This window comes from Propithecus coquereli, unplaced genomic scaffold, assembly GCF_000956105.1.
Source record: "Propithecus coquereli isolate 6110/MARCELLA unplaced genomic scaffold, Pcoq_1.0 Scaffold487, whole genome shotgun sequence".
NCBI lineage: Eukaryota > Metazoa > Chordata > Mammalia > Primates > Indriidae > Propithecus > Propithecus coquereli.
In genome coordinates, this window is record NW_012150696.1 from 1,358,724 (window position 1) to 1,372,084 (window position 13,361).

Sequence of the window (13,361 nt, forward strand, 5' to 3'; positions counted from 1 at the left end):
GGAAGGAGGCCTTAACTCCATGAAGAACCGTCTATCCAGGGAAGGCTGGGGCTCCATTGCTGAAGGACAAGTTAATCTTAAAGGAAAACCTCTTGCAGTAAAATGACAACACTTCATGTACTTAAGGCAAACGGAAGGGGAAAAAAATATTTTCCATAGAAAGGAGAAAATAACCTCAAGCAAAATTGCCGGAGAACCCTGTGTCAGTGTTTCAGGCGTTTTCAGGGTTGCCACATGGAGCAGGGAGTCGCCTCGTTCCTGTGGCTTGGGAAGAAGACAGCGTTAGTACTCCGGGGTGGCAGTCACAGGCGGCAGCCACAAAGGCCTACGACAGCCACAGCGGGCGATCTGCCGCTTGAGCTGAGCTCTAAGGAGCTGAAAATGTCCCAGCAGAGATGAAATGACCGAGGATTACAGAAGCAATGGCTGCTCTGAGGGGATTAGATTTGCAGACCTCCCTTCCAACACTGAGATCCAACGTTATTAAAAGAAACAACCCCCACCACCACCATCCCCGCCCCCCATCCCTTTTGGCAGGGCTGACGCTGGACAGGTGGGGGTGAGGAGACCATAGGGTCGGGGGTGGGGGGGGATGACCTGGGGAAGTATTTCTAGCCAGGCCTCATCAATAGAAACAATCCGATTGAAAACGGACTGCTGAATTCATGGTCAGAGAGCTCCCCCAAGGAGAGAAACGGGAGCCAGCAGGGGCCCCCTTCACTCAGGGGCCTTGGCCTGGAAGCCAGTTGCTCCAGGCCCTGGAAGGGACTGAGAACATTTCAAGAAAGACACCCCAGAGCATGGTGTACCTGAGGCATAAGGCCCAGAATTGGGACCCCGTTTGCCCCAGTGTGTGTAGGCTGTACTGCCCTTCAGTCTGAAATTGTCACTCTGGATTTACTGACAGAGGAGTCATGAAATTAAAGTTGTAGGTGAACAGTATCTCAGGCAAATACGTCGTGTTTAAGATTAAAGAAGTTTTTTTTGTTTCCTATTCCATTTTAAACTAAATGTTTGCCAAGTTTTTGCCTTCATTTCTTTATTTAAATTAAAACTTAAGAATATGGAGTTTTTTGTGTTCCAGGAACTGGAAGAGATAATAGATGGATAGTAAGATTAATATTTTAAAACCTGGGTAATGATGTCATGGAAGATAGATCGAAAATTAAATTGTTATTCTACTTGGGAAGACTTATATAATGGAAGCTAAAGGGTAATGAAACTCCTCAGCGTGTAATATTTCTAGCCCTAGTTTCAAGGTGAAAGAGGAAAGATGCACACAGATTTTTTCTCAGTAAGAGAGCTCAATTATAAGTATTTAAGGCTGAGGATAAGAAAGAAATTTATAGTCTTAAAGAACAAGTTAGCGTCATATGAAAGTCCTCTATCAGAAATCTACTTGTCTTAAAGCCGCTATTAGTGAAGAAGAATGTAGATTCATGTAAATAAAATTTCTGCAGTAAGACAACAGAGTTTCCTGACTTTAAGGCCAAGGCATAAAAGGAAATATAAAAATAAATGTTTTTCACAGAAATAAGAAATAGCTTCATGTGCAATCTCCTGAAAAAAAGAATAAAATCTTAGATTTTTGAGGCTGGGGGTGGGAAGGAATAGAATGAAAATAAAATCTTTGCGATGGTAATAAGAAAATAGCTTCATGTAAATCTCTCTAAGAATCCTACTTAAAAGTCTTTAAATCCCTTGACAAGGCAAAAAAATAAAAAAATAAAAAATCTGAGGTCTTTAACTCCGAAGTAAAAGAAAGAATGAAAAATTAATCTCTAATTTCACAGAAAATATGAAAATATTTTCTGAAATGCAGTATCAGAAATCCTCCTTGGTTTTATTTTTTAGGCTCTTCCAAAATTAGGGCTTCTCTGCTAGAATGTGATTTGTTTCTTTTGATGTTGAAGATAGAAATTTCAGACACCAAGGGACAGAGGCCATCAGAGGATTTCCTGTCACTTTTATCCCAATCAACGCAGTACCAAGTGTGACCTTCATGGCTCCTGTCCTCTGCCTGAAGATGTCTTCCTCGAGGCTCCCAGTGGACCTGGCCCACCCGTCGTGTGTCTTTTTCCTTCAGCTCATGGTTGATAGAGAGGTTGCCCACTCCCTTGCAGTTGAGCGTCTTCAGGCCCCACCTGGCAACCATTTCAAGAAGGATTGTTTCCTACTCCATGGATACTTTGCTCAGAGCTGATCCTGCTGGCTCGTGGAGATCACATCTTCTACTTCATTTGGGTCACTGAGAGGCAAATTTATTCCTGTCCTCTTAGAAACATGAAAACACTGAAAGCACAATTTCCCAGTAAAGAGGGGCTCTTAACAGTGAACTTGCAAAATAAATAAATAAATAAAAATCTATATTTTTCTCTCTGTGTCAGATGTGCAGCCTGGCTTTTGGAAAAAGATTTATGAATCTTGCAGTGCCTTGTTCAGGAATGATAATTAGTAATGGTTTATTAATCCTCTCTACATCTCATGAGAAGAAAGAATCACTACAGAGCTAAATTAGGGTCTCTCTCTGATCCCACACCGGAGTATCTACAAAGACTTCCAAAACAGGTGTTCAAAGCTTGGCTAGAGAAGAAGAAAGTAGCTTTGGGGAGAAACTTTCTAAGACAAGGCAAGAAGTAGAGAAAATAATACTACTGGGAAAATCTATGTAAGAGAACAAAACTTGCTATCTATTAAACAGAAATACACAACAGAAATATTTATCATTACTGAAGGTTTAGGGGGCCCAATAAATTAATACCCATCTCCCCTCCGTAATTCTGATGGAACCAGTAAGACTGGAGAGTTGGATAGATGGAGATAAAATATCAGCTTCAGTATTGAAAGAAAGCTAGGCTGAAAGACACGGCTCAGATGTGTAGCAAAAGGGGCTGGCTAAATCTTTCTTTGAATTCGAGAGGCGTGCCTAGTCTGGCACAGCTGGACAATTGTAGGCAGCTTAAGCCACAGCAGAGAGTAGAACAAAAGGCATGCTCTTTGAAGGCAGAAGGTCACTCCTTAGTCTTTTCTTTCTTGATCTTTCTGCGGCATTTAACACAATTGAGTACAAAACCCTTTTGCTCTTGGCTTCTAGAACACCAAACTGTCCTGGTTACCCTCCGACCACACTGGCTTCTCCGGCTGGTTGTCTTGGCTGGTTCTTCCTCTTCTCCCTGAACCGTGAATGTTGAAATGCTGCAGGGTTCACCCTCGCCTTCCCTCCTCCATCACACTCACCTTCGTAATGATCTCACTCAGTTTCCTGTCTTCAAATATGAGATATATGCTAATGACTCCCAAATTTAGATCCCCACCTGGGACTTCTCCCTGAATTCCTGATAAGTATATCCAACTGCCTAGTCAACATTACCCCTTGCCTGTCCCACTGGATGTTGAATTTAACAGATCCAAAGCCAACTCCTGATCTCCCCTTCCCATCCCACTGCCCCTCAGTCTTCCCCTTCTCTGGTCTTCCAGTTGCTAGGCCAAAAGAATCAACAATGTCTTTGGTTTCTGTTTCTCTCACACCTCATATTCAATTCATCAGCAAATCCTGTGGGCTCTGCCTTCAAAATAAGTTAAGAATCCTACCACTTTTCCTCACCTCCAATGCCACCACCCTAGTCCAAGCCATCATCAATTCTTGTTTGCTTGGATCATTGCAGTAGCCAAAAGCTATTCACCACCCCCACCACCTCTGCAGTCTGTTCTCAAAATAGCAAAGTGAGCCCAAGGGACCCTTTTAAAATCTAAGTTGAATCAACACTCCTGTGCCCAAAAGCTTTTAAAGGCTTCCTATTTAACCTAGACTAAAAACCTCTACCAAGTCTACAGAATCTGTTTCTGCTCTGGCCATACCTGACCTCATCTAATCTCCCCCTAGAACCATCCTTTCCAGCAATCTTCTTGCTGGTCTTCAAATAGGCTGGACATGCTTCTGCCTCAAGGCTCTTCACTGGCTATTCATGCTGCCTCCATTAGATCTTTCTTCAAATATCACCCTCTTACTGAGTCCTTCCCTAGCCATCCTATTTAAAATTGGACACCCTGCTCCCCTACTGCCTGTAACTTCCACTCTTCATTCTCCCTTCCCTATTCTATTTTTCTCTATAACAATTATCACCATTGGACACAGTATATATTTATGTATTTTGCTTATCTATTGATTTATCTATCTATCAATATCTTCTCCCCTGTGCAGCCCACCGATCCCTCAAACACTATACTCCACAAGGACAAGGATTTTGTCTGTTTTGTCTGATCTATAATCTCCAGCATCTAGAATAGGGCCTTTCAGTAGTGGTCGCTAAAATATCAGTTGAATGAATAGTTTAAAAAGTGAACGGATGAGTGAGTCCCAGAGGGGAAGCAAGCATGGCTGACTTCCTCCTTCTGAACTCACTAGTCAGAAAACTCCCAAGATACTCTGGTGCAAGTCCTCCATATGGTGAGCTGAAGATTGGGGAATAAGTGTTCCCCCCAAAAGGTGATGGGGGAAAATGTAAAAACTCATTTAAAAATGTCTCCTCAAATAAGACCAGTGTTGGTCTTAAAGATTGGGGAAGTATGGCTGGGCGCAGTGGCTCAGGCCTGTAATCTTAGCACTCTGGTAGACCGAGGCAGGAGGATTGCTTGAGCTCAGGAGTTCAAGACCAGCCTGAGCAAGAGCAAGACTCTCTCTACTAAAAATAGAAAAATTAGCCGGGCGTTGTCATTTGTGCCTGTAGTCCCAGCTATTTGGGAGGCTGAGGCAAGAGGATCTCTTGAGCCCAGGAGTTTGAGGTTGCAGTGAGCTATGATGATGCCACTGTACTTTACCTGGGGTGATACAGCGAGACGTTGTCTCAAAAAAAAAAAAAAAGAAAATTGGGGAAGTAGAGGAAAGACTAGCTTCATGTAAAATCTTCCAGGAGATGAACAAAACTAGGGTTTTAAAAATTAAGTCAGAAGCAGGTGCAGTGGTGCATGCCTATAATCTCAGCTACTTGGGACACTGATGTGGGAGGATCACTTGAGCCCAGAAATTTGAGGCCAGCCTGGGCAACATAGCAAGACCCCATCCCTTAAAAAAAGAATAAAAAATAAAAGAATAGGAGAAAATAAAAATCAATTCAGAAAAAGAAATAAAATGAGATGATGATCTGTGTTAAGCAAAATCTTATCTCTAAACAATCCACCTTTGGTCATTAATGCTGGAATAAAGGAAGAAAAAGTAATCACTTGGTAAAAGAATAACATTCTCAGATCGTGAAGACTAAGGTATAAAAGAAGAATATTTATGGTAAGAAAGGGGAAAAAAAGAAAGAAATGAGATTTTATGATCTAGACAAGTATAATAAAAAGTAGCCTTTTTATATGTAGTTTCTTGAAAAATTTCCCAGAGCCTTCAGTTCTTTTAAGGACAAGCTCTTGGAAGGAAAAATAAATGAACAGAAATGGAAATATCTGTGGTTGCAAAGGTAGGGTAGATTTATCTGTCTCGAAACTCTCTCTAGTTTGTGGCTATATACATCCTCTTGGCTCTGCCACTGTGATTACTCCTTTCAAAACCTCAAATATCATCCTAGAGAAGAATTAAGTCTCACATCAATTACTGTGTCCTATCAAACCCCAGCTTGAGAAGCCGAGCTTGCTGCTGAATTCACAAAGCTGCCAGAAGTTAATGGTGATCAGGTCTTATTAGCTTATCTTGGAGTCAAGATTATAATGAAACATACTTAAGAAATAGTTCTTAAGTCATTCATAAAATGACATTATAACAATGTGCTTCGACTAAGGCAAGCTGGAGTGTGAATTGTGTAGGAATCAGAATAATGGATAGTATTTAGCGTGACTGTGTGTTAGGGAGAATTTACTTTTATATAGCATATCTTGACTGGTGGCTGTTTACCTTCCCTGCATGACAGCTCCGTATAGAGGGAAGGCATTTATTTGCATATATTATATGTCATCTAAGGTAATCGTTCTACACAGGCCTGGCATCACTCGGGGCAGGAGAGAGCCAGGGATCCTAAATGTCCATATGATTTGATCCATCTGCAGATGACAGCCAACTGGGGCTGCAGGGAGACCAGCTGCTGGGGTGGCAGAGGTGTGTCAGGTGGGGCATGGGTGACTGTCTCATTTATTGTCAGGCTCACAGGGGAAGAGATAGAAGTTCTGTAAGGCTTAATAGTTTGTATAATAAGAAGGGAAAAAGAAACAGCATCCATATTTTCTTCCTTGTCAGAATAGGAAAGCAGGTGAAAAGTCAGAATTTGTGCACACGTGTCTGAGAGGCAAAGCAGGAGTGACTTCATCTGTGATGACCTCTTGCTTGTAACTGGTCTTCCTTTCTCCATTTTTGTTTTCCTCCAATTTATTTCCTGGATGGCAGCCAGTTGGATCATATCATTTTTCTAATTAAAGTCCTTCAATGCCAAGGCATTCAAGGTCCCTGCACAACCAGGCTCCTGTCTGCCTCTTGCTTCTTAACACCAACCCTTGAACTCTAGAAGTCCATAAATCAGGGTACCACTGATTATATAACTAAATTGCCTTCCAGGAGGAAGGAGGTCAGACATGTCTTATCATGCTCCCCTCCCTTCTTGGGGACATCCTTTGTAAAGAATCTTTAAACCCACTTATAACCTGTAACCCCCTTCCCCTTTGAGATGACCCACCTTTTCAGGCCAAACCAATGTATGCCTCCCACGTATTGATTTATGACTTTACCTGTAACCCCTGTCTCCCTGCAATGTATGAAACCAAACCGTAACTCAACCACTCCGAGTCCACTGCTCAAGGCCTCTTGGGCGTGGCTCTGGGTCATGGTCCTCAAATTGGGCTCAATCTCTGTAAAATTAGTTTACAAAGTTTGGCCTTTTTTTCCGTTGACCGATGGATGGGAGAGATTTCCAGAGGGGGCAAGGAAGACAAAGTGGAGGAAGGCTCGGGAAGCCAGGGAGGGAAGGATTCCTTGGCATCTGCTTCCCTCTGAAAATCATTTGAGCAAAGCTGGGGTGAGTATGGGGAGAGTGGAAATGCCACGAAGATCAAGCATTGAAATCCGAGGGGCTGGAGATGCCATCTACGCATGTGCATACGCTGACACGCATTTATTTATGTGTACACACGTACGTGTGTGTATGCACACAGGCATTTTGGGCAACTACACAGTTGGAAGCAGTTTTTAATCAAACTTTAAATTGTACAATTTTATTTTACTTCAATCACACAAGAAGGGACTCTCCTGGAATATACTTTTTCACTAAGAAAAGCAGCCAGATTTCTCTCCTCTCCTACTCCATGTGACCTGGCTGTTTTAGTCTACCCGAACCTTCTCTCAGAAATTCAAAATCCTGTTGTTCTGCAAGTAAAATGGCCATTTTCTACATCATTGTCCCACTTAAAGACTATTTTTCTCAGTCTTCACATCTCAACAATGTGCTCCATTTAGCTAATCTGATATCAGGCAGGCTACTGCTCGCTCATTGTGACTTGTAGTGTTCCTCCTAGATGACCTATCTAGATGTAAAATGTGGCTTTTAATCATGCCTCCAGGGGCGTGGCAAACAGTTTGGGCATTGTAGAATGTTGAAAGAATCAATCAATCAATAAATTACTAAACCATGAAATTATTGCTAAATTTATTATTATTCGTTACTAAGATAAAAATTTGAAATTGTTAAAACATTAATAAATTATTAATAACAAGAAATGTGAAAACTTATAAAAGACTAGGTGCCAAGCACTGTTCTGAGTGCTTTCTATGTATACATTTAATTCTCAGGACAACTCTATGGAATAGGAACTGTTTTATCGCCATTTTGCAGATGAAGAAATTGAGGCAGGGAGAGATTAAGCAACTAGCCTCTTGGTCTGGCAGCTGGGAAATAATGGAGTCAGGATTTGAACTCAGGACGTCTGGCTCCTGGCTCCAGAGCCTGTGCTCTATCAGAATTGTTGACATTTTTTTCGTGGGAAAAAGGGAGGTGGGGATGGTTGCTACAGTCTCTCAGATTACTCCCACAGGACAATCCTATCTTCAGTTCCCGGTGGGAATGAGGTGGCCTCCAAGTGAGAGGTATGTTGGAGCTTTTGTGCTGACACTAAGAGGGCGTGTCACCTTTCTGATCTCAGTTTTCTCTTCAATACAATAAGGACAATGGGACTAGATATCCTTTGGTATCTGTTCCAGTTCTAAGACAGTACAACGTCTTTAGCGTTCTTGCACTAACATGCTGATCTCTTGGTGACAGTGGGGAAGAAGCAAGTGGGTTCCTGCTTCCTAGACCCTTCAAACTAGAAGGTGCGGGGTAGGGAGCTGAGTAGACACCTGGAAAGAACAGGGAGCAAGAAAAGAAACTTCAACCTATAACTAACAAACATAAAAGAAAAACACTTATTGGGTGTCCACTGTATGCTGAGTTTTAAACAGATTATATAATTTAGTTCTCACAGCATGCTTGTGAAGTAGGTAGTATCGTCTCCAGTTCAAAAAAGAAGCTGAGGCCCCAGCGTAGTCGCTCACGTCTGTCATCCCAGCATTTTGGGAGGCCAAGCGGGAGGATAGCTTGAGGCCAGGAGCTGGAGACCAGCCTGGACAACACAGGGAGACCTCGTCTCTACAAAAAATTAAAAAATTAGCTGGGTTTGGTGACATGCATCTGTAGTCCCACCTACTTGGGAGGCCGAGGTGGGAGGATCACTCTAGCCCAGGAGTTGGAGGCTGCGGTGAGCTATGATGAAGCTTCTGCCCTTTAGCCTGGGTGATAGAGCAAGACCCTGTTTCTAAAAAAAAAAAAGCTGAAGCTTAGACACACCAAGTAACTTGCTCAAAGATGGCCCAGCTAGTAAGTGATGCAGGCAGGATTCTAATCCAGTCTGGTTTCATAGCCCACGCACATTTCACAACCCGCCTCCTTAAATATCTCATTCCATTTTTCACTGCAAGTCTATGGGGTAGATATTATCTCCCTTATCTGGCTGATGAAGCAAGCGAGACTGAGTGGTGAAGTGACTTGCCAGGGCCAGGGTAGGGCAGGAGAAGAGGCTGCAGAGCGCGCATGTGGGCGTGGCTGCTGCAGCAGGTCGCCTCCTCCCGGCTGCGCGCCCTGGCAGGTCCCACTTTCCCAGGTCCCAGCTCCGCGCGCCGCGCGCTCCGAACTACACTTCCCGGCAGGACGCGGGCGCGCGCACGCGCATCGGGGCCTCCACCATGGCGACCGTGCTGTCCAGGGCGCTCAAGCTCCCGGGTAAGGAGTCGCAGCCTCGCGCCCATCCTGCCCCCCAGGCTTGGGGAGACCGGGAGGCCAGGCTCTGGGGCGAGGCCTGTCGGGGCCGGTCGGGGCCTGGCCCCAACCCAAGCGGAGCTGCAGGCGCCCGGAGGCGAGGCGGGTGCAGCCCCCGCGGGCTGGGGTCCGCGCTCCACCGCGGAGTGGGAGGGGCGCCCAGCGGGGCAGGGGTCGCTGGCGAACCTGGGAGTCTCGAGGGGACAGACCGTGCGCGCGGGGCAGGTGTCCCGGAGCGGGCGGGCGCTGCCACGGCGGTAAATGTCAGAGCGCGAGTCGCCGGCGTCCCAGCGGGAGGGCTGGTGAGGGGAGCATCCTTCCCCGAGCGCCGCGGGGACTCCAGCTCCTTCTGTCCTGGGCTGGACCTGGGCGGTGCAGTGGGCAGGAGACGGCGAGTGAGCGGCCTCGCCACTTAATGACAGCAGCGACGCAGCGGGGCAGGTGGGGCAGGTATTTCCCTTCCTAGTTTACTGAAGAGGAAAATGAGAGTTATTTGGCTAATTGGATTGTCCAAGGTCACACAAACAGTATTGGGAAAGCCTGGCCTTGAACGTCAGGGGTCTTAGAGTGCTAGATCCATAGCTTTTGATTCCCCTCGGTCAGTCTCCGGCTGTTGAGACTGAGCATGAGAAATGATTTGGCACCTATAAGTTGCAGATAACGTATGGAATATTCTTTAAGGAAGCTCTGCTGGCGATGACAACTTCCAGAGCTGATTCAGTACTTTGGGCAGCAGCTCCAAATTAGTTTTTTTTTTTTTTTCCCCTCTCTTAAACCTCCAGAATGAGACTGTACTGTTGTTAGAAGCTTGCTATTTTAATAGAAGTATATATATTCTGCCCAAGTAAATTTCAAACATTAAGGCCTTAGAAAAAATTATGGCTCTACCAAAATAAAGTTTAAGCATTGAGCTATAAACATTTGTTTGCTGATAGCTTGTAATAGAGGGAAAAGCAGTTGCTTTCACTGGCATGGTTAGAAAGGGGTATTGGGTGTTGGGTGGGTAGCCACCATGGGTTGCAGGGAGTTGATCTCAGGGAGTTTCCAGTCTGCTACACTGAAACAAGCCTTGTGCCTTGGATGACACTGGGTTGGGTATGAATTTGCATTCTTGTCCTTAGACTTCATGACCTTAGATTTTTTTTTTTTCCCTGTACGGGCCATTAGAACATTGGAAGAAACACTGATAATATCTGTCTTGGAATATGCATATAACATTGGGATTAAATGGCAGAGATGTCCCCTTACCTAAATTAAAAGGATTAATTTACTTTGAAAAGAGTAGACTTGTATATCCTTTGTGTAGAATGATATTCTCCCGAAGGGGTAATGCAGTATCAGACATATTTAGCTTTCTTTTTTTTTTTTTTTCTTTTAGAGTCCTTGTTTTATTTCAGCATAGGTCATTGTTATTCTCTGAGGATGAGAATGCTAGAAAATCTTGCTTTAGAAACTCTTGAGCTCTTTTGTGTTCTCTTGTCCCGAGGCTGTGGCATTATTACTCCCTGGTGGATTCGGGTGTAGTAACTTGGTCAGCTGATAGAATAGGTAAAGGATTCCCACAGCCCACTCCTTGGGCCTTTTTAGAAGGTAGCTTGGTCTTGAGCAGTGAGGTATGCTTGATACTTTTTTAGGCCCAGGTATAGTAGGCATATGTTCTTTTGTGTGTTGTGGGTTTTTTTTCCCGCTTGTACTTTTTCTAGTCTCCCTCTTGCCCTTTCTCTCCTCCACCCAAAATACAATTTTTGGCTTTTATATTAGGTAGAAGTTGCTTTCATATAGCTCATTTTGGATACTGTGCAATTGGGGCTGTGAGAGTGTTATCCTGTTTGGACTACTGTGTCATGTTCCCTTAGTTAGCAGCCTTGCTATTTTCATGTGTGGGGAAAGCAGAATGGAGTGGTGGCTAAGAGCATGAGTCAAATCCAGTCTTCACCTGATTAGCTACTCATCTATAATAATAGTATTATTATGGAACATTCACTATATGACACACACTCTACTATGTGTTTACCATCTAGGGCTATTTGGAATAGTAAAAGAGATAGATGGACTAAAGAGGTCTATTACTCTCTGACATGTGAATTATTATCAATAAGTGTTAGCTGTTTCTATCATTAGCACCATGATCATTTATGAATGTGATACCTGAAGGGAGGCCTGATGTAATAGTGAGCTAATGGCAGATCTCAGTAATCTTGTAATGAAGGAGCAGTTGCTGGGAATGTATTTTTTTTTTTCCTGAAACCCTTTCACTGAGCTCAGGATGGAAAGACGTTTGGCTCAGGTACATAAAATGAGGTTAATTAGTAGCAGAAGGACAATGTGACATTCATAAAGCCTGTGGGACTTCTTATCGTGTAATTATGTTTTTAGGCTGTTTTAAAGTTTGAATGTCAAACACTGCAGAGATATCAGAGCATAATGATTTGTTACGGTTTGTTTTATGATATGTAACTTAGAGTAATTATGTGCCCTTGGATAAACTAATCCATGATATGAATTATTTCCTTTTAGTTGCGGTAGAGTGTATAGTATATGCTATAGTACAGTATATGTTTTAGTATATTTTCCTGGAAAAATTTGGGGAGGGTATAATTGCATCACTTTCCTATTTGTGTTTTCCTCTATACCGTGTTGAAAATGCCATTTAATCAGCATCCTCAGTCTTCCTAAGAGGAAAAGTAATAGCTGTGAAAAGCTCATTTATATTGATGTATTATGAAATCAGTGCCTTCTTCCTTATTCTTTGAAAACTTTTCATTCATTAAAAATCTGGGTGGCAGTTGAAAGAAGCAGGGAAGAGAGTGGGTGCTGAGTGCCCCAAGCTTAGAAGCTTGGATTTGGTGTCTAGCTCTTCAGCCTATGACTTAAGGCAAGTTGATGGACTTCTTTGTATTTCATTCTCTTCTTGTCGTCTTTCTGTGAATAGATAGCAAAAAAATATTATCTGGGATATCTCTAATCAAAACTTGCAGTCTGTAATAATTAAGCTGAGGTTTGTTTTTGCACTGTCTGAAAAAATATGTATTAGTATAAAAGTATTTATTTATTCTCAAAATGTTGGTCAAGAACTGGCCCTAATCTTCTATGATTTAAAGAAAGGCACAAGAGTATGATGGCTCTGAGTTCTTGCATGCTTACCTTTGTACTTCCAACATACCATGGCCAGATCAGTCCTTGGACTTCACACCACATGTTCTGTCTTGGAGGACTTCTTAGGTATTGCTCCATTGTCTTTTAGTATTATATGCTACTGTGAAGAAGTCAGCCTGATTTTTGTTCCCATCATTAGTGACTCGATTCTTTTTCCTTTGGCCTGGCTGCTCGTAGAATTCCTTCTTTGTCCTTGAAGTCCAGTGCCTGTACTGGATATGTTCCAGTATTGATCATTCTCTATCAGTTTTTCCCAGGACTCTGTGTACCCGTTATTCTGCCGTGTTAGGTTTTGCTTTATTGTGGGAACTTTTTTTTGTATCTCTTTTAAATATTTGTGTTTGATTCCATTTTCTCTTCTGTTCTCTTTGGTTATGCATATATTAGCTCACCTTTGTTCTCAATATCTGTAACTTTGTTTCTAGTCTTTTTTAAAGCCTTGATCTTTTTTCCGTGGGAGGCACATAGGTACAGACTTTAGAGCCAGACTGGGTTCAAATCCTTGCATGTCACTTACTCTGTATAACTGTGGGTCAGTTGCTGGAACTTCCACGCCTCAGCTTCCTGTTTTGAAAATGAAGATGATAATGTCTCTACCTCAAAGAGTTGTTATGAAGACTTACTGAGACAAACATTAAAAGGGCTTGCAAGAGTATATGTAATAAGTGCTCAGAACTGCTAGCCCTTTTTATTTCCATTTCATTTTGCTTAATTTTCACTAGTCTGTCCTTTTTGTCTCTGTGTTTTCAGCAATGTTACTCTTTTTGCTGATTCCAATAGGATTTCTTTTTTAGAATTGTTTTATTATTTTCTTCCCCTCTTTTCTTTTCTTTTTTTTTTTTTTTGAGACAGAGTCTCGCTTGTTGCCCTGGCTAGAGTGAGTGCCGTGGCGTCAGCCTAGCTCACAGCAACCTCAAACTCCTGGGCTCAAGC

The 13,361-nt window shown here is 43.0% G+C and overlaps 1 protein-coding gene across 1 annotated transcript in view; it reads left to right on the plus strand.

Annotated features, from left to right (window-relative positions):
* The first annotated feature begins 9,167 nt into the window (after positions 1–9,167).
* The window catches only part of KIAA1467 (KIAA1467 ortholog), a 37,764-nt gene continuing 33,570 nt past the window's right edge, over positions 9,168–13,361 (plus strand). Inside the window, exon 1 of the mRNA XM_012655802.1 lies at positions 9,168–9,236. Within this exon, the coding sequence (XP_012511256.1) occupies positions 9,200–9,236 (37 nt within the window). The 5' untranslated portion in view covers positions 9,168–9,199. The remainder of the gene's footprint in view (positions 9,237–13,361) is intronic.